At 46.1% G+C, this 26069-nt stretch overlaps 1 protein-coding gene across 4 annotated transcripts in view; it reads left to right on the forward strand.

The window, feature by feature from the left end:
* Positions 1-26069, forward strand: part of LOC119433727 (KICSTOR complex protein SZT2) — a 235877-nt gene that overhangs the window by 187110 nt on the left and 22698 nt on the right. For all 4 annotated transcript variants that reach the window (XR_007464166.1, XM_049658168.1, XM_049658169.1 and 1 more), the window contains 11 exons: positions 3164-3360; positions 5286-5427; positions 7507-7739; positions 9464-9667; positions 11003-11300; positions 13000-13061; positions 13269-13454; positions 14874-15166; positions 16872-17094; positions 19979-20192; positions 24671-24801. Coding sequence is in view for 3 of the 4 variants with exons in the window: in XM_049658168.1 (XP_049514125.1) it covers positions 3164-3360; positions 5286-5427; positions 7507-7739; positions 9464-9667; positions 11003-11300; positions 13000-13061; positions 13269-13454; positions 14874-15166; positions 16872-17094; positions 19979-20192; positions 24671-24801 (2183 nt within the window). In the remaining variant the exon portion in view is untranslated. The remainder of the gene's footprint in view (positions 1-3163; positions 3361-5285; positions 5428-7506; positions 7740-9463; positions 9668-11002; positions 11301-12999; positions 13062-13268; positions 13455-14873; positions 15167-16871; positions 17095-19978; positions 20193-24670; positions 24802-26069) is intronic.

Consider the following 26069-nt stretch of genomic DNA (forward strand, 5'->3'; position numbering starts at 1 on the left):
GTTGCTCTTGATCGTGATGCACATCCCCACGATCGCGGTGATAGCGAATCCTGATATCACATTGATCGCATTGCTGCGTAGCGCTATTGCTCGCCGCAATCAAAAATTGAAAACTGAGAGGGTGAATGGCGAAGGAAGATAACGTGTGACGAGGAGGGAACTCCAAGAAGGAGAGTCCAAGAGAGGAGGAATGTTGCCCCCTTTGGCTTATTCAGGTGGCTCACACCCAATCACTCTATCAGGACTCCGGATGTCTAGGGGCTCCTAGTGAGTGGCAAAGCGAAGTCGTTTGCATGCAGAATCTTGATTTGAGTTGGTGCTGTCACATTGCCTAGAAATGCCTTTGAAAAGCCACTGTGGTGTTCACTAACCCGAGCTTCTTCACAACTTCTGTTGAAAAGCACCGCTAGTCACTTCACCAGTACTTAATACAAAAATAGTGTCGGAGACTTAAACATTTCTTTAATGCTGCAAAATGCAAGGTTTTTGTGGATGTTACCCCCACTTAATTATAATAAAGCACTAAATTAAAATTTGCACAGTATAGACTGCTCCAATAATATATGTGCTACAGACTGCTCGAAAATCAGAATTTGTCTGCTCACATCTTTTCCAGAATGAAAGTCTATCTGCTCCGAAAATTGCTACAAAATGACTGTGGGCATTGCCACCCCTGCATATGTCATACATTCAATATCAATACTTGTTTTGAAACTGTATTTCGTGCAGTAAGTCCTTATTAATGTCTATGTTGGTGTAAGCCATGCTGTGCAGTGATACTACCAGTACGCCAATTGCGCCAAGCTGCGCCAAGAGGCAAACCCTGATACATACTGCTCCATTTCAGGAAGATATGAGAAATCTGCACGCCCACTCACCGAATCGATTGCTCGGGCTTTCGAAAACGGTACTAATTCCTCAAGTGCAGTTTCTCCACACCATCTGAAGCGGCATAGCATAGACCGGCGGCTGCGTTGACTCCGCAGTGGGCTGAGCCAAGCCTCTCGAAGTAAGCCTGGATCGCACCGCTCGTACCGCTGTTTCTTCCGAGGGCTGTTGTCTATTTTCTACACCTCCCGCACCACTTAGGCAATGGGACAGCGTCGCCTTTCAGGTAGCAGTGAGCAATAGTGCTGGTGCCGTGCCAGACCCCGCACTCCTCTCCTGTATGACCAATGCAAAACGGTGACTGAAGGCTTGGACCCTGTATGGTCAATCTGGACAGAGTATGGACAGCAAACAGGGATTGCCAATATTCTAGTTGACATTAAGAGGGAAAAATGGCACTGGGCAGGCCATGTAATGCATAGGATGGATAACCTGTGGACCATGAGAGTTACAGAGTGGATCCCAAGAGAAGAGAAGCGCAGTCGAGGATGGCAGAAAACTAGGTGGGGTGATAAAGTTATGAAATTTGCTGGCGCAAGTTGGAATCAGCTAGCGCAAGACAGGGGTAATTGGAGATCGCAGGGAGTGGCCTTCATCCTGCAGTGGACATAAATATAGACTGATGATGATGATGATATTTCTTGGTAAACATAATTTCGTTGGATAAAATGCATTTGTCTGGTTCAGGTGCTCTATCAGATGCAGCTTACAGAACTCTGATATGTTTTTTTGTGCATAGTTACAAATTTGTAAACTTTAAGCTTCAGTTTCTTTTTCTTTTTTTTTTTTTTTGATCTTCTCAATTTATTGCAATTTTTTGTTAAAACCGTGATGTACTATATCAAAGTTCTGCTTCCTACGGTTTAGAATTCAGCTTCTCAGCTTAATTTTAAAACTTTCTTTTAAATTGGTTTCCCACTTGTCTAATGAGAGCATTTCTGCCTTTCGAACCTATTCGAATGGGGAAATCGAAGTTGGCCCCGAACTAAAGCATCCTCTTAAGCTAAGTTATCATAGGAAGGCCTGAGGCACCTACTTCAAGAAACTGAATCGATGATTGGGTGTGCTTCACTCGTAGGACTTGCTTACCGTTGGCCGCTCACTTCATTGTTTTCATTGTCGTCACTGTCGTCATTGGCCAGCGCCTTTTCCCTTCAAGCTGTTCTTCACTATGAACAGCCTTGTCTATCTGGGCCCTCGTACCAGAAACTTTAAGTGAAATTTAAGTGAAATTTTAAGTGAAAAAATTATCTACAGAATTATGCTGTGAAACAACGAATGTTACCTTAAATATCCTCGCTGCAACAAATGTACACCTTAAAGCGGATAATTTCTTTATTAAAGCGTAGCTTTCTACGCCTTTTTTTTTTTTCTCCCCAGGCTTCAGCGTGATTTTTTCCCTGAGGCCAATTTGTCACTAGAGTGAAGGCTGACCCTGGAGACAGTTTTGTAGCGAAGTGGGCCAATCTCAGAGACAGTGTAATGCGCATTCGCGTGGGTCCCATGGTGGGGGTCTCTGTGCTTTGCCATCTTATTGGACAGACACGTAATCGCTGTGCTGTAAAATTCTGTGCAGAAGATGAACAGTTTTGCAGCATGTGGGGGTACACTCTGCGTGAGGCTATGGCTGAAGGCAAGCTCCGTATCTAGCTACACACAGTCGTTCCGTCGTACTCCCCAACCCGTAGTGCGTGCAATCGCAGCTACGTAGGGTTCGGGCGAAGAAGGCGACGAGGGAGTCAACTCAGCAACGTTTATTACTGCTGGCAATACGGCACACTCGCAGAGGGAAGTCCACTCTGTAATAAGGAATAAATAGGCTTGCCTCGTTGCGTGTGGTAGTCACGCAAGCGAGGTCTCTCACGGGTTGCAGCGGGTAAATCCGTTCGAGGTAGGGACGCCAGAGAGAGTCGGTCTCCCCGGGTGGCGCTCTTTTATGCCTTTTTACCTTTCGCGAGGAGAATCGCCTCCTTGCCTGTCGGATACCTTCCCTTTTCCCACGAGCATGTGCAAGTCGCGAGAGGCAAGCGAGTACCGGGAGAGGGCAAAGTGCCTTTCTCTTGTGTCTGCGCCGACTCCCCATGTGTCCACAACCTGCGCATGTGAAGACGAGAGTATGCGGGAGAAGGTGGGTGCATGTGCTCCCCACAAGCATTTACTTAACTGCTTCACGAAAGATTCCGAAATGTGCTTTACAGATTCCGAAGTGTGCATTGGATCTGCGCACTTTTCGTTCTTCCACTTTTTTTCATGCTTGATTTATTTCTTTGGTCAGGCGTCCCCAGCTTGGTGGTGCATCGCTGCACCGTCAAGGCTCGACGGGCAGTCCCGCTGATCCTGAAGGAGTTCCAGAATGGCCTCAAGAACCTGGCGCCTGAAATATCGCTCACCATGTTCACAGAGGAAGGCACGAGGCGCCCAAGCCGGCCCACAGAATTCATCCACATCAACCCGCTCGTTAAGCATGCCATGGTGAGCTTAATGAACTTTCACTGTGGCTGTGTGGTGACGGGTAATTCAAGTCGCGCAACCTTTTTTTAAGGGTAACTTTAGTTCTGGCAAGTTGGCTCAGCACCAATAATTGACGCCATTAGTGTATATTAAGGGGAACTGAAACACTTTATGAACACTGTGAAAAGAAGTTCTGTACCAGTAGACAATGCTGCTGCAAACATTTGAGTCAGATGTTATTCCACTGCGTGCAGCATGGTACCTATGCTCTTGCATAATAGGTCACTTGCTTTCTCTTGTAACTATTCAGTGTGCTTTCTGCAGTAAAGCCTCGTTAATTCAGATTTCACAGGACCGAAAAGAAAATGACCGAATTAAACAAAGTCAAATTATCGAGGCTATCAAGAAAACAAACAAATGCTTACTACGTCAACATGCTTTTATTTCCTAAATGAATAGGAAATTGTCTCTATTTTGCACAAAAGCCTTGCAGAAGCTGCAAATCTCGCCGATTTGCAGCTTCTGCAAGGCTTTGCTACTTTCTTTGCGGCATTGCCACGGCACGCATCTTCATCCAAGACATGCTTTTGAGTGCCATGCACATAATCCGATTATTTTTTCGCCAGTGAGATGGTCGCTGTCTGTCCATCACAATGTAGCCGGTGCTCTTCATCCTTGACAGCTCCCGCTGTGTCTGGGACATTACGCATTGCAGCAATTGATTGCATTGAGTCTACGGGTCTCACAGGAGAACTGATCACCGTGGGTTCGAGCTTAGCGAGCCACAGGGCTGTGTCAGCCGTTGCCTCTAGTGAGCCGCTGCACGCGAGCTCAGGCCGCAAAGGGGCTACCGAGCGCTACGCATGCTAGAGAACACAGTATTGCCATGAGTTGATGGAAACTGTTTATTGTCTCCGGTGGCATCCAACACTGCACAAACGCCCGGTCCCGGGTCTCCCGCACCAAGGGCGAAAATACAGACAGGGGCACCCGTAGCACGTTGCTGCGAAAGCAAAGGCTCCCGCAACACGCCGCTGAGAAAAGTTCCCGCAGCTATGCTGCTTGCTCTCGCGATAACCAATGGGCTAACTCACGAGAGCTCGGGCAGCCTCGTTCGGTTTGGACCTTCGACAAGTGCGGCTCGGTGCAATTAATAAAGGCTATAAAAGCACAAATAAGCGTTCTGCCGTTCCTGTCATTTGCACACGATTCTCGCTGATGACTATGGCAATGCAGACTCCGCTGCTTCATTTGCATTTGTCGCTAGTGCTGCTTTTACCTTTTTGCATCTCACATTTACGGCGCTTGCCAAGCTCGGAGAGTTGTTCGGATATAACCGGTGTGTGACTAAATATGTCCGAATTAACGAGAGTTTGATTCCAATAAATAATGCTTATCCCTGCCGGGACCAGAGGACGAGTTTGAATGATCCGATTTTCCCAAACCAATGAAGGTAGAATTAACGAGGTTTTACTGTATCTTCTTTGCTGGCTGGTCTATGATGATGATTTTATTTCAGCCGTTCAAATAAATGCACCAGTGTTGGTGTACACATTGGTGCGAAAGGGACGTGGACGATGGAATGGGGCAGACAACAAAACGGTTACCGTTGGCTAGACTACCTTGCTGTCTAATGCGGCAATTGCTACTGTAAATACACTCCTCCTTACAGCTGTATGCCCGCTTCTTTCTCGCAGTCATATTCAGCACTGTTGCACTTCCCATTGTCACAGATATTATGGAAGGTTTCAGAGGAGCGAAACATAGGAAAGGGCTAACAGTGTTAAAGAGCTGCTTTTTATAGGAATTTATGGGGCATCTTTCATTGTTGAAGAGGCACAATAGCTCAAAAATATCTGGATACGATATATAAGTAATTAGTGTCATTGTGCATTTGTAACTGTAACCTTGCGGTAACATTGCTGTAATTGTGGCCACAATCCCAGTTTCCGGAGAAGTACGCTGAAACAGCTGTTCCTGGCAGCCAGCGGTGCTTCATTGTCGTTGGTCGAGACATGGCCCAGTGGAAGGCATTCATGGGGATCTCAAGCTTGTCCACCTACCTTGAGAACAACCGGACGACCAAAGGTGAGTGATCAAGCTGCCAATTTGCAATTTTGTTTGTCGGGCGTTTCATTTACACATTTAATTTACACTTTAATTTACACTAAGACTGTATAGGAAAGTTCCAGAACGGATTTTGTGCAGTGGTGTGGTCGCCGTCAATGGCGTACAGATGCATTGTGCAGAGTGAAGGTGTTGCAGTAGAGCTGGCACAGCATACACATACATGCTTTGTATGTAAGGTTGTGTATGTAAGTTTTAGGTGAAGCATTTGAAAGGCTTGGGTATAGTGAGAAAGAGTTACTGGTCTGCTTGCTTTTTTTTTTGTTTGTTGGAGCAGCTTATCGACCACCTAGCTTAGATACAGGCATGCTCACCACTCTGTATCAAGTTATTACAGAAGTTTCTGTTTAAGTGATGTGTGGCAGTTTCAACCTGCTTGATTTATGCTGGCATGACAAGAATTGTTCGAGCATTTCTGATACCGTAGCGAACATTGCAGTGAAAAATATTGTAGATACGTTTGGCCATATTTCTGTGTGTTAATGAGCCAACCCACAGGTAGAACATATTAGACTTGTTATTTTGTAACACCCCAAACATTATCAATTCCACGATTATACCAGGTATTAGCGATCATTAGCAACAATGATCAGCAGCAACTGTCCAAAGTAAATTTAATCAACGGGTGTCCTGCGAGTGTCTTGTGAACTCCAAAAACTGCGCAACGGTTATTTCGAGCAATATTTCTTGCTCCCATGGACTGCTTTTCTGACAAATCCGAACCGCAGGATCGATGTGTCGTGTCACTAGATACCGTAATATCCCACGAGGAAAAACGCGCCAGCAGCCGAGACCGTACCGAAGCGATGCATGCCCTCCTTTTCCGTTCAGCTTAAAAGGAGCACAAAAGAGCCCCCAGTGCATGCTTGATCATGTTACCACACACTTATAAACCTGCCTGCCCTCCTCTCTAAGCACTTGGACTTCATTCGGAGCCTACGCTTCTTCTGACACATTTGATCGCGCGCTGATGGAGGAAAGATAAGACTTTTGCAATGCCAGCCCAGTGACGGTTTTGGTTTTGTGCGCTGTACCGTACAGTTGATTGGGCGCTGTATTTAAAATGGCTCTCCTTAGTCCGAGTGCTGTTTTATTAGAATAAACTTCCGGTCCCCTTGGAGTTCGAATTACGAGATTCTACTATATATGTGCTTAGCTTTTTCTTGTAACCGCGAGGTGACATCACGTCTCGGAGATGTCTTCCAGACAGTTCCGGACGTATTTCATTACTTGGGCTCGAAGCTATCTGAGCTGTCTGCATAGACTGTCCTATGATGCTGGCCAGGATTGGAACATGCCCGAAGTGGTAAAAATTAATCTGGAGCCATCCACTATGGCGGTGTCTCTTATAACCCACTGCGCAGTTTTAGGATGTAAAGCCCCATAATTTAATATCTGCAAAGGGTTTTTTTATTCTCTCATTTGAGTGCAGGAGCGCAGTAGGTACTTTTGCTGCTGAGGCATATTCAATCTCGTGAGGCCAGAATGTTGTGGGCAGTATGCCAAAAGTAAAGCATATACAATTACCAATTGTCAAGCTGCTTTTTGTTTGTTCTTCTAGCAACATGCTCTGCAATAGGCGAATGTTTACTGCAGCTAATATGGCCGATAAAACCACGACTCATTCTTTGTGTAGTTGTCTAATACTTTACTATCGTTATCAATGCTTCGCCTTTCTGGCGAAATTGCACTTTTTCTTTTTGTTCTGTATTTTCTTCTACAGTATATTTTAGAAAAAGAACACATCTCCCCTCCCGTCATTTACAGTGCCGTTTCTTTTTTCCTTTGTAAAGGTGGGAAACCTATGTTACATGCTGCTATTGGCAGAAAACGTTTTAAGTTTGCTTCATTAGATCCGCGTTTATTATGTCAAGGTTCAACTGCCTAACCAAAGCTTTTTGACACGTCCTGGTGAGGGGCCCTTTAGAGTACCCGAGGTAGTCAAAATTAATCCGAAACTTTCTGCTGTGGCATTCTTCGCGGCCCACTGTGAAGCTTCGGAACATTAAAAACTATGTAATTTCACATTTCCTAATACAGGCCACAAGTCCACTCAGCTTTTCGAGCCGCACATGCTGCCAGTGACAGCATCTCTTGACACACCTGCCCTCTGCCGAACGCCGAGCACGCCATCATCAGTGCCACCAACCATCGTCGCACCGCCAGAGAAGGCCAAAAACGCCGTCACTGCTGGGGCCGATGCTGGGGAAACTCGGCAGCCAGCGTTGATACCCAGGCAGCGGCTACTCTTCTTGCGAGTTGAGGACAAATCTGTGAGTTTGCTTGTTTATACACACACTAAGCAGGGGGGAACGCTAAATCAATTCATTATTTTTTGTCAGTGTCAGTGGCCATTAACAGCTTGGAATCATTATCAGTGACCCTTAACAGCTGAACTATTCATTATTGTTTAACGGTGATGATTGTCAGGGACCATTAACAGCTAAGTAAAGTCACTATTCTTTATCAATGGCAGTGACCGTTAACAGCCTAGCATCATTATCAGTGAATATTCTTTATCAGCGGCCGTTAATAGTTAACATCTGTTATCCTTTATCAGTATGAGCGACCATTCACAGCTTAGCACCATTAATCAGTGACCATTAACAGCTTTAGCATCTTCAGCATGGTGCCCAGCATTAAAATGACATGTAAAGAAGCTGGTGGACACAAATGAATGCATAACACAAAAGAAATATGTTGTACAGTCCGCACCCATTACACCATACTGCATATAACATACTTTCAGATATAACAGACCATCCTTATCACTTAGTTTGGTCAGCCTATATTATCAATGCAACAAATCCTGCCTTCAACGGACCTGGTTATAATGAACTATAGAGTACAACGGACAAATTTGGGGGCAGATTTTGTCTAGATGGTGTAAATACAATGTACTTTGCTGCAGCGATGAGTGCGTGCGGCACTGCACTGCACGCAACTACTTGTGTGAAAAAGCAATTTTTCCTAAAGAACACACTATCGGAAAGCTTCTAAGAATGGCGTGCCGAGCAATGTCCAAAAGACGTTGCGCAGCACACTGTTGTCTCTGTTGATTCGTTCGCGCTGTAAGAAATAATACAGATGTACTGGCTCGCCCAGCTAGCTACCAGACTTCAGTCGAAAAGATAGTTTTCGGGTCACCTCCGCAAGCGGCTCACTGCCGCCCTCTGTTGTCTCTATGTGCCGAAGTTACCATTAGGCCTAACCAGTTTCACTTCAAACATACGACGCTGCACTAAGAACCACCAACGACTGCATGATGCATTTGAGCAGTCTTGCGTGGAGTGCAACGGCGGCCAGACGTGGGCTCCGAGTTGAACGAGAGCCGTTGAACTTGCCTCGTACCACGGCTCTCGTTCGTGCTGCAGGTGTGGTTTGACAGTGGTCACCGCTTGTTGCAATAGAACATATTAAGACATCAGTTTATTCTACCGAACACTTTTTTGTGTGAAAAGCTGTAGCCAACGTTTGTGCCACCGGCAGTGCGGGGAACCGGCCAGCCAATAATCTTGCCGTTGAAGGAAACTGCCATTTTTTAGCTACCAGCGTCCAAAAACAGAGGACAGCAAAACAGGACTGTAATTTTATTGCGTTTCGGAAAAAAAAAATTGAAAGAAAAGCTCTGCTGAGAGTAACAATACTGTTTGTTAATAGTGGAAGTTTGTTGAAAGCAGATGCTGGCTTCTTGGGCTGAAAATTTATAAAAAGCTTTATTCTTTGAAAATTATATTTTTGAGATATTATTGCTATTTCCTCTCTATTAAGTTTATTATCTTGTATAAGCATCTTAGTTATGACTGTAATGTCTCATTCCTTCGTGTCACATTTCTTCAATTTTTTTTATCATAATTTAACCTCAGAGCATCCCTCTCCACCATGACTTTAACATGGTCTTACACACACACTTCTCTTCCTATAACTTTTGGTGCTCTTTGCACTGCTTTGACCCTGAAGTAAGGAAAATCTTTCCACCTCGCTATGTTTGTCGCAGTTGACCCTTTACCTGTACAACTGGACCTCCGACCAGGGCCAGGAGCTCTTCAAACTGCTGGGCCACTTGGTCGAGTGGCAGGACCTGCGTAACGACTTCTTGCGCAGCATCGCTGTACAGAAGATGGGGCTGTTCTTCCATCAACCATCGGCAAGCACCGCCTCTCCATGCCTGCGACAGCAGCCGCAGCAGCAGCAGCAGCAGGTCAGCTAAACCATTGCTGGGCTGGTCGGTTGTGATTCATGAAAACAGTGAAAGATGGGGACAACAGTTGAATCACCTTCTATTCTGTTAGTGGTTGAAGAAGCAAAGCCCCAAGTGGCATCCAGCACTTCGACAAGGGGACTTGTCTTTGTCACAGTGAAGATAACTCTTTTGGCAGAACTTCAGAAGGGTGGACAGCTGAGCTAGGCTAGTTGATATATATTCAGGATATTCAGGCGCAAACAGTGACACACACCGAGACCAAGATACAAAAGTCGCTTACTGAACTCTCGTTTCCTTTGGACAAAGCAGTAACACAATCCTTGACACAATGTAAACTGTCCACTTCTGAAACCCTTTGTGCAACTGACCACGCAGTTGTAGGTGCCGTGCAGTACTAGATACCCATTTGCAGAACACGTAGGTGCTCTGGTGGAACCTGGCAATTCACCAGTACCATCACATCCCGCTTCTCTACAGTCATCTTTGTCCTTGTAGGCAGGCTTGGCTGCACAGTAGAGCACAAAAGGTGACTGCCAAGAAGCAGGATGTGGTGGTCCTGGTGATTTCGCAGGTTCCATTAGAGCCCCTATGTGTTCTGCAGACAAAACAGACATTCTAGAAGGAGTCTAGCATATATTTTAAGAAAGCGTGTGAGCACATAGACGTGCCAAAATATTTTAGGCGTCAAGCACACACGATTGATCACGGAAGGTATTGCGATCTTATGTGGAAATAGTGTCATAGGGAAAACAATATCATTGTAACGTAGCTTGAGGCAATATAACGCCTCTTCTTTCCTGTCTGCTTCTTTATATAGTAATGGCAGAGAAAACGGGAAAGCAGGCTGCAAGGCATTAAACCTTGCCTTGTTTTCATGGTGTTGTGTTTCGTAAGTTGTTTGTAGAGACATTTAAAAAGAAATGGTGATTGTCAAAGTAAGCGAAGTTCAACTGTCTTGGCTTCCTCTCGCCACTGTCGAGCTTTTAGTCTTTGGCTAAAGCCGCTTCACGTGCTGAGTCATTCTTCACTGATCGACGGGCCATTCCATTTGGAGCCATCTCTGTAGTGTTACAAAATATGTTAACCCAAAAGCAGATGTGACACAAACCACTGAGGCGCATCCTATCTGTCATAACCAAGCGCTTCTGTACATCTGCCACGGTGGGGATAACGTCATCACCGATGCAACCATTCCATTAGTTCCGTGCCATGCACATCCCTTACCTCTCCACCGCACCCCTCGCCACATTTCCCTTTCCCCTTCGCAGTCCAACCACCACATCGTCAAAACCCATCTTGCTCCACAAAGAAGGCTTCATTTTAACTTTGCAGGCAACCACTGGCCATCAGCTGCACAGCATGGCTGTGGCAACGCAGACACCGACATCCGGCACGCCGAGCCACCTGTGGGCTTTCCTGGACCACATGATCTCGCGCCACAACCCTCCGAGTCGGCACCAGGAAACCACGGCTGCGGCGACGAGGCTCGCAGTGCACAATCTCGTTGGGCAGGTCCTGCGGGGCGTCAAGCCAAGGACGCCCATGCAGGCGGCCCCGTACGCGACCTGCGACGACCCCGTGATCCGCCATGGGCGCCAGGTGCAGGAGATGCGAGGACTACGACGAAGGGGTGAGCAGTGACTCCACAACATTGGTGAAGCGGGATAGTTGCTACAAATTCAGTTGAAGAAACGAGCACACAACACAATACAGAGAGAGGTCTTGAGTGCCCATCTCATCTATGCTTCTGTACCTCGCCGTGCAGATGTGCAGTTGGAACTGGAGGACAGCACAACACGTTGTTCGCTTTGCACAAACACATTGTGCCACTTGTTACCACACCATGGAACCCCAAACAAGGCTAGATAGCCAGCTACCCACAAGATGCCTAGCTTAACATTGGTTCACACTGTGCCTAGAAGCTGCCTAATTTTTGTGCACACTTTTTGTAATTACCTTATTCACAGTAGAACGTCATTCATGTCCTGAAAAAAGAAACGCAAGAAAAAAATCTATTAACCGGGAAAATGTACGATATGAAGTCCCTAAAAAATTTGGCAGACTCAACTGTAGCTGATGTCTACGTAATGTGAAGCGTTGCGTGAATCGTAGCAGCATGAAACACTGACGCGCTCCGAGCTAGTGGGGCCCGAATGACCTGAGATAGGGGGGGGGGGGGGGCGGGCCATTGTTATTGCGGCTTCCGCGAGCTTACGCTTGCGTTCCTCAAATATGGCCTGGGTCAGCAGCTGCTTCTGAATCTGTTAATAAGAAAAAGACGAAACGAGCAAACTTTGCCTTCACAGAATAGAAATTTGCTGACTTAATGTCCATAGTCATCACTCTCAGACAGCACTTGATTGCCGACCATGAAGAAGGACAACATGTCATTCTCCATGTGGTCGGTACCATGTTTGATATTCTGCACTTATATGACAAACGGGATGGCGCCCATGCCTAGATTAACCACTTTGCTAATTCATCCTGCGATGCATGCAATCCTGTGGATCGCCAATAACGTGTCGCGACTTGTTGCAACTAGCTTATCTATGTAAAATACTTTATCGTTTGAATGTGATTTCGTAAACAGACTGAAAGCAGTGCATCATCGTCCAGCTATGCGAGTTTTTCTGTTGCCATCCATAGTTGCCATCTTGTGATGGCAGTGGTGATGATGCTGGTTAGGCTGGCTCTGATGATAGGTACTTGCAGACACAGTTCTGGGTTTGGTTTCATAATGAATTGAACAACGTGGCCAATTTTCGGACTAATTTTCTTGGAAAAAAAGGTGCACATTAGTATTGGATAAATACTGTAATAATACATTGTAAGCTACCGTTTTCACATTTAAAATGTTCCTGTTGCAGTCCGAAGATGGCTGTTCTTGATGGGAGATTACGTTTGTTTGACGCATTAACTGTACCGTAAGCACTGCCAAGACAGACGCTGCCACTATTAGAATCATCGTTCGAGTCACCATTGAGGTGAGGCATAGGATGTTTGTGCTGACCAGCCAAGTTTGAATTGTTCATTGAAGGCCGATTTCGTAATTGAAATAACGAAAGTTTGGGCCCATAAAAATGTATGGGCTCATGCTGGGACTTTTGGTCGGGATCGAATTAACCAAAAAATTTTGTCAACTGGAGTTGAATTAACGGAAGTTGACTATACTGTAATTGGCTATTAAGGACCATATTAACCAAAGCCCCTGCTGCCCAGGAGTAAGTTTCACTTGTGGTGATACCTGTGTGATGTTGCTTCTCCCTGCACCATTACAGATGCAATATAAGTACATAGCTAGTAAAAGCACCGCCTATGTTCTGTTCCAGAACTTGTGGAATTCCACCGCATCTACGACGACAAGGGCACCAGTGCCAATCTTCTTGTCATGGTAAGCATTTTCTAACAGTACCAAGTATCGAGTCAGTGGAAAGCATAGGGCACAAATATTCTCTCCACTCACTTGAGCAATCTTTAACAAAGCAAGAGCTTAAGTTGAGCACATCCTGCAGATGATGATGTTGTGCTATGCCATCATCTGGTTAAATAATTTGGGCGTAGTCTTTACAGCTGGAACCCATCTCTTGTGCCCTTGCAGGAGAAGATGCTGACCCAGGTGAAGAAAGAAGCTCGCCTGGTGCACTACTGCCTGACGCCACTGCTTTTCAGCCCAACGTGGCGGCTCAAGGTTGCCCAAGTGCGCGACCACACCCTCGAGGCTGCCATTGCATCTGGCCTGCCGTCCGACTGCCCCGTTGCACATGATCAACCACCTGCCGGCCAGGTGAGGCCGGTGGATAGTGTCTTACGGAATGTTGCCTGAGGGATGGAGCCAGGTAGAAGTGACTCGTCTGGCTAAAGTAGTAGCTGTCCTGGGCATTTTTTTTTAATACCGTGTTTAGATGATGTAATTGTCTGTTTAGTCCATAAAAAAAAGGGATTGCCCGAGAGATCCATGGATGACAGGGCCATCTGTGACTGCAGGGGCAAAACAGCAACGGATGGCACCAAGACATTAGTGCCGAGGAAGTCTCCTGCCATGTTTCACTGTGATGGAACAGTTGGCACTTGTTTCAAATGGGGGGGTCCTTTTTTGGGTGTTAGTGTGAGCGCGTGTATGAATATTAGTGTGTTTCTTAAGCTGTTACCAAGATAGATGATGCCATTCTCCCATTGTTGAGAAAATTTACATTTTAATGCCTTAGCATTTTGGGGGTATTTCACGCTCTTTCCGGCTGCTTTGTCTGTATTATATGTTTCTATCTAACCGTTTTCCCACCTACGTTGGTCGCTAAGTAGTCCGTGGTCGAATGGTTAGTGCATCGGCTTGCTGTGCTGAGGGAACAGCGTTCGAAACTAACCATCCGACAGCAATAACTACAATTTCAGATGCCATTAATGTTCTTGGCATGAACCATGCATGCCATGCCGCAAATGTGGCGGCCATGCACTAAATTGGCACCATGTCAACTAGGCATGAAACAACTCCCAATGAAGCGGCGCTGGTTAGGCCTAGTGGCTTAAGCAGTGCAGCCAGCCGTTGTGGGATGCTCACTGTCAATATGTTCGCACTTGTAAACCTTACCAGTGAACGAGCGTGAGATCAGATGCACGAGCTAGACTGACAACTGTAGTAGTGGAGTATGGACCCACGTGCGGTCCCCTCCATGTACAAAAAGCCTGTCGACAGCGTGCACGTTGTGCCCATCGGCTTAGCTTAGTTGGACTGCAGATAGCAAGCCAATGTGCCGATCTCGTGTGATAACACCAATCACATGGTTGTGGGTTTGCGGTGATTCAGAGCGTGCGTACATAATTTATTGTTGCTTGCGTGCCTCGTATCATCATGGCAAAATGCCGACAGGCCATTAAAATCCACAGGAGACCCTTTGCTGGCCTCTTTGGAGGTACCCCACTTGCATTTCTTTTGCAAACACCAGATCGCAATTTTTTTTTTTTTTTTGCTAGTGTCTGTGGGCATGCTTAAAAGAAATTTTAGATATAATGAAGGTATTTTTGTGTCCGAGGTCACTTCATTAAAAGGTTCGATTGTTGACAAAGACAAACGAAGAATCACCACGGAAAGGAAACCTTGATGCCAGTCAACTTAAATTGGCCATGAAATGTCATTTTATTGTAGTCCGTGCTGCCTTATTTTTGAACAAGACGACTTGCACTCACGTAATTTGTATGCTAAACGCAGCGCACACGACACAGCTCCGGCGGGAGCCAGAAGAGCATTGGTGGAGATGCATCCAATGCCGCGGCCTCGCGGCGGATGCGCCGTGCGAGTGGGGTGCCCTCCGTCACCTCGGGGGGAAGCGGCGGAGGCGGCGGTGGGCAGCCGTCATCACCCAAGCAGCACCGACGGTCCACCAATGAGGAGACGTGGCACATGACGGTGTGCAGCCATTACATCCAGGAATACATCCAGTACCTACAGAACCTAGGATTCATGGCCATCCAGACCAAGCACACCGCGTCGCGTAAATCCAGGTGAGCTACAACGGGCAGCCTCTAGTTTGAGTGCTTTTCCAAAATTCTGCCTGCTATGTTCAGATTCAAAATGCTATGTTCAGATCCGCTTGTCACAGGTTCTCCTTTTAGTGTGGTTCAAATGAAGCTTCACCTCGCACCCAAGCTTGGTTTTTCCCATTCAAAAAGTAGGAGAGCTTGAAGGGGCCGTGAAACACTTTTCTAAAGTAGTCATAGAATGGCCTCACTATTAAAGTTACGTACTTCGTCCCACGAACTCATGCCGCAAAACATTTTCAAGTCCTTTAACTATGAGTGGAGTTATCGCACCGATACGCGGCTTCCTCTCTCGGTTCGTCTCTGCTAGCACGCTGGAAGCAACACAGCGGAGAAGACAAGAGGGCAAAGCGCTGCCAAAAGTTAAGTGTCGTGATGGTGAAAGAGCTTGTCACGGCATTGCGTGGCAGTTGCGCCAGACTACTCTACGCAGCACACTGCTGCCATTTTGGAAGGCCAGGTGCAGCGAACACAGCTGTGCACAGTGCAAAGATGAAATTATTTTCGTTCTTTTTGAGATTGCAGACATACACTCCTAAAAAAGTTTGTACCCTTTTTTCATATTGACAATGTAATCGCAATGTTCCAACGTAACAAATTAACCAACTTGCTAATAAATACATGGGCATACTGTCGAACCCGGATGTATCGAACCCACATAAAACGAACTGTTGTGTATATGGAACAGCTATAAAATTCCCTTGAAAATTTCTGTATAAAATATTAATTTGATATATCGAAGAACTTGTATATCAAACTTTTTGTGATCCCCTTCAGATTTGATATATCCGGGTTCGACTGTATCATTATTCGATATTGGATTCGTTATTCTAACCCAAGTATTCGTACTCAAAAATTTGATATTTGCACACCCCTAAAATGAGGGACAGCAATTTGAGGGACAGCAATTGCATGATTTCTTGGCTACAAATAAAATATTCCATTGAACATGCGCTGATGCATAGCCTAGTGCAGGATCCTTACCAGCCCAGGTGTGATGGTGCCACCTGTAGAAACAGGCGCCAATCAACAAAACTGCGAACAAGATAAACACAACAGAAGAGGCACTTATCGTGATAAATTTGCCTTGAACTAGCAAAATAAAAAAATTAAAATGGAGACCAATTATGGAAGCAATTGTCTGGGCATTGATTGCCAGACAAGGGGCTTGTTACATTTGGCTGAGCAAGGCTTGCTGGGTCAGAAGACAACTCTGGGAACAAGAAAAAGCTTTTAATGTGGTGCAAACACCGACCAGTACAGACATCGAAGAACGCAGGAGGCAGGCAGCGACGGCATCGCTGCTTTTAACAACAATACAGACCAATGAACAGCTGAAGAGATAGTAGTGCCCTCTGGTTGGCGTGCGCGACACTATCAAGATTCTCAGTTCAACTTTGCTTCACTTCTTAGTGATGGTTGGCCCGTTGCTTGGTGGCGTGCGGAGCGGAAGTGCAATAAGCTGCAGTGTTACTAGGAAGTAACGCTGTCTTCGCCAATACTTTTTTTTTTTGTCCCTTTGAGTTGGCTTCTCCGCATTGCCTGGTTGCTTTTTGAACTACTTGACTGCGTTTGACAAAGGGAAGCCCAAGGAGTGTGTTGAAAACAGACGCTCAACTCTGCTCCCTTCGGTAGCATGTGCAGTATAACTAGTTTCTCCTGGCTGCAGCACAATGTCGGTGAGGAGGCGCGAGTCGGACGCCAGCAACAAGCGCCAGAACGTGGGGGCCCTGTCTCTCGGCGAGCTACCACGCCACTGCCTCTTCCAGTGGCACCTGGGAGGCCTGTACTTCTTTGAGGTCGGCTTCTGCGACCCCTACGTCTCGTGCAACCTCTTTCTCGTGGAACGACAACGACTCCTGCCGTCTGGCACGCAGCTTTACATGTCGCAGGTATGTGGCACCTGAGAGATCCGTGTGCCAGCCTTTGAGATCTGAGCCCGGGTGAATGCTCTTATAGTTGCATCGTTTTGTTGCGTGCACTGCTACCAATAAGGGCACTTAACCCTCTCAGCATCACCGACGTGCCATTAAGTTTCTACGTTTTATTGGTCTGTCGCGTGTGTTATTCTTTGTGTCAAATAGGAATGTGAGGACCGCACCAAGAGAGCATTTGTCATTATCCGTGCCATTTAAAAATAATTTCTGCATAACCAAAATTAAATCATTGTGCTGATTTGATAATATTCAATAAAAAAGAAAAACAATGCTGGGGGTGTGTCACCTCTAACAAAACTGGACACCCTAAGGTTAAAACACCTACGCTAGTTTTTGCTATCGGTCTAACAACCACTGTCAAAAGAATTTTTATGGCATAAATGTGCACCATGGTTCCCAGGGTGGGCCTGCCCATTACTCCAATTGACCGTTCACCCCTTTTGAAGTTGCAGCAATTAGAATGATTGATTTGGCCAAAATTTCCACTTCTTTTTTTTCCCCCAAGATCCTCAGGTGCTTTTTTATAATGTGGGGTAATGTTAAAAAAATATATATACAGTAAAATTTGCGAAAATCGCTTTTTTCGAGTATGCTGTTGAGAGAGATGGGGTAGAAAATGGGGTTTGGTAGGTGCCATCACACCGAAGATTACACAACTTTTTGTTGATGCAATACCGTCATCTTGGTGCTGTAATAAAGAAGAGAGGTCGGAGCTTCAGATAGCTGCAGTGCCATGTTTCTCAGCGCAAACATAAAAGCAATAGAAGCAAGCAAAAAATAAAAATCTAGCATTACCCTTATGCTATCACGTGCATACAGGAAGCACTGCTATCGGCTGATGCAGATTTAGATTGCTAGTTCACCTGTTTGCATGCATGCATGTGCAGCTTGCCACTGCATACAGTGGCAAGCTGCACATTTCTTTGCATTTCTTTGTCCCAGCAACATTTGCCAATTGCGGTAAAATTAATCAGTGGCTCGCATTTCTTTTGTCTTAACTGCTGCCTAACAGTGACCAAGACATGACTTGCGCAAAATAAGGAAATTTGTTTACATGTTGCAGTGATGAAGCTTGTTAGTACCTTCATGAGAGACATTTCTTTGTGCTGAAGCTTATCAAGATGTGCCTAAGAAACCTCGTGAAAGAAGAGTCGCTGGACTGCCTCATACGTATATCATATGAAAGACCTAGCTTCAAGGACTATCCATTCGTCAAGGTGATAAGGTGGACTTAACTCGACAGGAGGCTGAAAGTGTTAATTGTGGTTGTAGAATAAATGTTTATGTGTCGATGTCCTGAACATGCAAAATTGTTGAATAGTTGTATCAGGGAAAAAAAAAGAAAAAGAAAAGCTTATTTGTGAGTTTAACCCCCTTCCCCTCATCGGTCGCAAGGTGTCCACCCCTCAAAAATTTCTGGGATGAACCCTGATGTGCACGAAAGATATAGTGCAGTCAAAGACAGAGTTTTTGGACATGCTCGATAATACAGATGCTTTCGTGGCACCACCATGTACCATTTGAGCCAATGTACAAGGGCATCTGAAATTTGAGACGCAGAAGCCCTTAGGTGTTGAATTTTCTTAACTTTTTGCCACGATTGTAGGTCCGAAATGGCATTAATCAAAGTCACAACCAATTTGATGATTTCGCAGCCTTGGAGCAGTGCTCTCACATTAACAGTGCTGGTTCGAGATTGCTGCCATAAGCAGCCGTATCCAGCCATAGCCACAACTGGCAATCATTGCCACCACATCAATGCTAGGCCTAGCTGCTTCGACATTCCCTAACGAGCTTCCTGCTCTACAGTGCAATGGTTTTCATTGAACGAATTCGTCGCTGTCAGCAATGGCACCTTTCTCATCTTTGCCGTTGGCTTCGAAGTGGGGAAAGCACGGCAAGGGTTAAGCATTGCATAATGCCGGTCCCCAAGAGTCAGCTTTGCCGCAATGCAGTGGTGTTAAGCGGTCAAGCGTAGGCAGTGTATTGCGGGAAGCATACCAAGAGTGGAAAAGGGCCACAGTCACAGGACATAGTATGTATTCCTTAAATATACATGCACGCACCTGCCCTCTCTCGTCACAGTAAGGGCACCGATACACCTGATAAGTGTGCTGGCGGGCCTTCAGAGCTATTTTGGATGTACCTGTGGTGATTTGAGCCGTTGGGGGCAGTAAAAGGCATGCATTAATTTTTTTCAGGCTGGACGATTCTTTTGGCGTTTTCGCGGCTCTTGGGGAGTCCGAAAAATTGGACGTTGTTGGTGACTCTTTGAGGTCAACTCTACTGCGGTGATACTGCTATGTTAAACCTAAACGTACGCTTGATTTATGACCGTTGTTGGCGCTTTACAAACAGTTGTAAAGCACTACCAGGAGCAATATATAATTTCGTGCAAACGTATTTCTATGTTTAACATTGCTAGCAGTATCGTCACAGCAGAGGTGATCTCACTGCGATGCCTTCATTTTAATTTTACACTTATGTATAAATTCTTTGCACAGTGGTTGTTAAGCCAATAGCAGAAACTAGTGTAGGTGCATTAAGTGTCCTCATTGGTATAAGCGTGTGCAACAGAATATTGCAACTATACTACAGTAACTAGAACTTACTGTGTATCACATATGTACATTGTTAAGATTGCAAACAAAAAATTTATACAGGACCACTAAGGCCGCCTTGGTGCCACAGTTACAGCGGAAGCGTTTCTTTATCTGGTGTCAAGCCGCATGTAAATTTAATATATTAACAAGATAATCGTAGTAGTCCTGCCTCGGTTACATTTTTATCATTTTCCTCTTGGGTTGTTTTTACAAACTTTGTGTGTACATGGCCCCAGGTGACATCCGAGTTCACTGAGGACCTGGACAAGATCCGAGTGAACATGCACATGCACTCGTTCACCTATGACTACCACCTGCGCACGATCCACTCGTACATTTCGGGCCAGCAGCTGCTCTTCAAGCATGGATACCACCTGACCAGCTTCTTGGATGACTTTGTCAAGTACTACCAAAAGTCTCCTAACTACGCCCGCAACCTCATCTATGCAGGTGAGGACCTTCTGCTTAGGTGGCCAGTTCCTTACACAGCTTCGTTAAAGGGACACTAAAGGCAAATAAAAAGTCAGGCTAAAGTGATAGAGTAATGCTCTTGAACGTCTAAGGTGTCAATATAACCACGAACAGAGCTTTAGTAATCGAGAAATTGAGGTAAATGCAGGATACAATAAGAGACTCTCTAGGGACATTCAGGTACTTACCCGATGACGAAGGCACTCCTCAAAAAAATTATGTCACTAGTACTCAACCACTCAGATTAAAAGCATCATTTCGTTGGATTATAAGACGGAAGAAAATGCTACTTGGCCTACTTCTATAAGATTCTTAGAAAAAATAACTTTTTGGAGTTACCCTTGGTAACGACATGAGTGGTGTAAATGTTTCCTTTTCGTTCGACTCTACGCCGTGCACTTTTGAGTTTCAGTAGTTCCGTTATTGCGTAGTGCTGCGCTAGTGTTACTGGCTCGCTAAACTCGCACTTGAAATTGCAAGCAGCAGAGAATGGGGGGCCACGTCCATGTGATCTCGCGGGATGCCTGAACAGTCCGCGCGACAGCACATCCAGACGGTGACCATCTTCGTCGCCCGACGTCGCATTGCTGGAGTCCTTGCTGCTCTCGTGCTCGAAAAGCCAGTGTCGAGGCGGCCGTCGTAGTACGCAACGACGCCGGCAGCGCGAGCCCCCACCAGCATGTCACACTCAACGGAGCTTAAATCGCTGAAATCGAGCCCAGCATCGCGAGCCAATGTGTTGTTGTCAGTGTCGTCAACGAGGTTCATTGCGACGAGTGTCAACGACCATGTTTACAAATCGGTGCACGCTTTTCCTTTTGGTTTCGCACTGCCGTCGGCTCTGTCTTGGCTCTGTTTCAGGCCGCGCGTCTGCGTTTTCCGCAAAAAATCCCATAGCGCTACAGTGTACTAGAATTTTTTACAGTGGCTCGAGTGGAGGCACGTCCTATTGCACATCGGGTACCTGCTTTGGAAGAAAGTAGCGGCGGCGCTGTCGTCGTCCACACTTGAAGCGAGTGTGCGCCGCTTCTGCATCTGCACATTGTTTTTCGATGTCGTCCTCGCGGAACGTCGCTTTTTTCGTGTCTTTTCCTACGTCAGTGTTTATGATGCCGCCCAAGCGGCGGTTAAACCACTGTTACGTGCCAGGCTGCGCAACTGGCTATGCAAGAACAGCCCAGGAGCGCAAGTTATCGCTTTTTAAGGCTCCGAAAGATGAACAACACAGGCTTGTTTGGCAGCGAAATCTCCACAGGCTTGACAATTGCTGTTTGTGAACTACACTTCGAGCCGCATATAATCTTGAGGCATTATGTCCACATGATCAATGGAACTGAAGTTAATTAGAATTCCGAGGGGGACCCCAACGCTTGCTCCTAATGCTTGCTCCACTTTTATATTAAAGGTTTAAACACGTCTCACCCGCCGTGGTTCCTCAGTGGTTGCGGTGTTAGGCTGCTGAGCATGAGGTCGCGGGATCGACTCCCGGCCACATCGGCCGCATTTTGATGGGGGCGAAATGCAGAAAACACCCGTATACTTGGATTTAGGTGCACATTAAAGAACCCCAGGTGGTCCAAATTAATCCGGAGTCACCCATTACGGCGTGCCTCGTCATTAGATGGTGGTTTTGGCACGTAAAAGCCCATATATTATTATTGTTATTATTATTATTATTACTATTATTATTATGAAACAATTAGTCTCGTGATGCAGCGCACAGAAAGTCGCACCAACGCTTGAAGCTTAGTCGCTTATGAGGGTAATTATACCAAGCCGTTGGACAGTGGTCGACTGAAGAGCGAGCATATTGTGTAAATAAAAGTGCATTGGTGTGCTATATCACAACTTTGTGATTTGTTGTTCATAACTCTACCAGCGAATACACGCAAAGTGCCTCGAGCGGCCAGTCATGCGGCAATTTTATGTGTGTTCACGGGCTTCTTTCGCGCTCGAAAAAAACCCTTTTATATAGCACGTATTGAGCAACAGAAACCTGTATGTTTTCATGTTGCTCTTTAATTTTCTCATTGACACTTTTCATCTAATTGTAATATTTGAGAAGTTGATTAATTAAGACTAATTATGTAATTAGGCGGAATGCAAAAGAAGTAATCTGGCTATCTCCAAGCGGCGGCAAAAAACATTACATTGGTTCTGTGTAGCTACGTGGCATTTGCATATTTTTAAATCTCGGTGCGTGATAGTTCGGACACCCTGCATATTGCAGTCGGCTATCCAGCTCAGCCACTTGCAAAAATCGCGGTAAGCGTTCGCAAATACTCATTTTACGTTTTGCACGTTCATAGAAAAAACAGTGTCCATAATAAGCCAGGCAAACTGCAACGAATACCACTGCGAAATGTGAAGTATTGCGGCTATGTCTCTTATTTACCAGACTATTGCACAACTATAACACGCGCAAGTGGCAGTATTTGAATTTTTCCATATGCATAACGAAGCTGCAAAGAATAAAAACCGGAAGCAAAATCTTTTGTCCCTTGCTACCCTTGCATTACTTCATGGCGGTAAACTTCACCCGCCGAAAACGCCAGACGAAGTGGTTGTCCTAACAGCGCGACGGCCCGAAAGTTGACGCGCTTTCAAGTGCGGGTCGACTACAGCGCCGCCGCATCTTTGTTCCCCTCGAGGCCCTCTCCAGCGGAGGCTGTCGCGCCACTAGAAGATATTCTAGCTCACTATAGTAGCGCCATCTGCGGGCGGCGTTTTACTCAACGGCGGCACAACGTGTCGCTATCAGACCATGCAACACCACTCCTCGCTCGGGTGGGCGGGCGATTTGAATGGCGCTAGAGATACGCGGACGCTTCAGACGCAATTTTCTCATAAAATAAGTCTTTTCTTGGCACGAAACAACTGTTTCGAGGTTTCTGTGATCATATTTTACCATAATAATATTTGCCGTTAGTGTCCCTTCAAGTCCCTTCATAACACATTTTTAAAGCGGGTAGCTTTCTCTGGGCTCTTCAGTCGTTTTCATGGTTGGTCAGTAAGGCTTTGGTGGTCGATGCAGTGTTTGTCATTAATGCACCATGCATAATTTAATGGTTTTCATGGTTGGTCGTAAGGCTGTTGGTGGTCGATGCAGTGTTTGTCATTAATGCACCATGCATAATTTAATTTAATTTTGGTAGTCGATGATGGGACTTGGCAAGGAGAATGTTTGTTCGTTCCGCTCTCGCTCGCTCTTTCATTTGTGCATTCGTTCAGGCTATTCGCTTACATTGAAAATCATCATTCATGGTTTCCGCTCAATTTTTGGGTGTTCCGCATATGTGTGTGTAGCTAACTGATATTGCTGAGTGCACCACCCTCGGCACATGCCCAGTGTGACAGGATGGGAAGCTATCCAAAAATATTGGAGTCTCGGCAGCATTTATGATCAGGCCTATTGGGTAGCTGCGAGCCCTACGCATCTTGATAACTTAGCATTGAAACTCCAGTAGTTTGTGCTCGTACTCAGCCGGGAGCTTTTGGCAGATTTATGTATTTCGGTGAAAGCGAGAATCTGGCGCAACACATAGACTTCTACACTTGGGTCCACCTGGCCTTAAATGAGTCACGAGGCATGCCAGGCCTCACGTGCAATCTCTCTTGCCGTAAAGGCTAGGACAAGTTCGCATACACAGGCAATGACTACCCACAGTGGCCCCAGGTGACGTCTGCCAGGTCCTTCTTGGTTGCTGGGTAAAGGCCATTCTTGGGCCCAGCGGAATGCTTTCCGAGTAGGTGCGGTTGGAAAGATGCGATCACGGTGCTTCCTGCAGCCACAAATTGTTCATTCGCTCAGTCCAAGACACCACACCATATTTGAATTTCCTCTCACTTCGGACAACAGAGTTGCCTGTTTCTTAAATAAGATAGTGGAATGATTTCTCCTATTTATTCCCACTGGCTCCATGGTATGCACACGGTAGACACAAAAGGAATCGGTGAAAGGCCAAAGAAAAGTGAATCCTTTCTGGGTGGTTTTGTATTGCTGCAGGTGAGCAATGCCATGCCAGTAGCACATGCAAGTGTAAACTGCCATGTGCAGTTGGCACACTTTATGTGAGCAGCACACCTTAGGTGTCTTCCTACGTGGTAGTAATCACAGTGGGGCTTAGTGGTTGAGCTCACTGCAGTTTGAAACATGGAGGGAAGAAAATAAAAATGCTATGACACAAAGTGCCACGCTATGTTGGTTCAGTTTACCCTTCCATGTGTTCTGTTTTGTAATGTGGGAATTGACTTGTGCCCTCTTGCTGTTGCAATTTTGTCTATTCCATTTTGCACTTATGCTTTAAGTGAGGGTACATGCCAATTTTTTCGATCATCCACCAGTTTGAGGACTCTCCATCCTGCCATAGATCTGGGTGACTACCTGCTAAAATGTGAAACTGTGGAATGAGCAATATGCTGTTCAGATGCCTACAGCTCTATGCTCTTCTGTGCAGGCTCGGTGGTGATTCCGAGTGTGAATGTAGCCCCCAACCAACTGTACAACTACATCATTGGCCACAACAAGCTGTATGGCATGAAGGTCATACGCATGGTTCCTGTGGTTTGTGACAGCAGCAGTGACCTGGTGAGCAGTTTTGTTTGCTTTCTTGCTGAACCTGTTGCTTCTGGTGTACACTGATGCTTTATTTCCATTTTTTTTAATTACCTGCAATTTAACTCTTTTCGTACCATGCCCATTGGGCATCGTTAGCGCTCTATCGATGGTTTAAAACACCGCTTTCGAGACCTTTCGCACTGCTCATGGACCTACTGTGCTATTGGACATGAAGGAGGAGAACTATATTTTAGTTTTCTAAGCAGTTCGCTTTTCTCCTGCGAGGCGGTGGTTTTTAAACACGCTCCAAAGTTTCATGATCGTCTAAGGAGAACGAAAAAAATGGCCGCCCGCCATCGATGGTTTGAAACGCTGCTTTTGAGACCTTCCGTGCTGCCCACGGACACACTGCGCCATCGGACGTGAAAGAGGAGAAACCATATTTTGTTTTCTAAGCAGTTTGCTTTTTTCCCGCCAGGCGGTGATTTTTAAATCTGCTCCAAAGTTTCGCGATCGTCAAAGCAGAACGCAAAAATGTCCGACTCCGGAAATGGTGCGCACGCTTCGGGAGATTGCAGATATCGTGATTCCGCTGCCTCTGCAGCTGATCTTATCGATACATCGAATAGCAGCCAGTCAGAGGACGCTGACTTTTCGTCGTACTTTGAGTCTGAAAGCGATGACAAGTTTTCTAAGCAGTTCGCTTTTCTCCCGCGAGGCGGTGATTTTTGAACACGCTCCAAAGTTTCATGATCGTCTAAGCAGAACGAAAAAATGGCCGCCCGCCATCGATGGCTTGAAACGCTGCTTTTGAGGCCTTCCGCGCCGCCCACGGACACACTGCGTAATCGGACGTGAAAGAGGAGAAACATATTTTGTTTTCTAAGCAGTTTGCTTTTTTCCCGCCAGGCGGTGATTTTTAAATCTGCTCCGAAGTTTCGCGATCGTCAAAGCAGCCGCCGGCACTTGGCCACACGGGGAAGCCGGATTACAGGAGACGCGAGAGTCGTGCATCCCCACATGTCAGAGGTATCTCACATGACACACCTGGTGGCACTGACAGCGCTTGCAATACCCTTGCACTTCCCACGAAAGGAAAGTTTCCCCTATCCCCACCCTCCCTGGCGTGCATGCGCCCGACGCGACGTTCACCGCACGTGCGGCGGTCATGGGACCCGAGGATTCCCACAAACTTACTTTTGAGCCAATTGGTTATCACTGAATTGAAGTCTTCAGTCCTACGGAACGCCAAGGAGCAACAGAATACTAATAACAACGATGAGATAGTACATGCTCCA

The sequence above is a fragment of the Dermacentor silvarum genome, chromosome 11 (assembly GCF_013339745.2).
Source record: "Dermacentor silvarum isolate Dsil-2018 chromosome 11, BIME_Dsil_1.4, whole genome shotgun sequence".
Lineage (NCBI taxonomy): Eukaryota > Metazoa > Arthropoda > Arachnida > Ixodida > Ixodidae > Dermacentor > Dermacentor silvarum.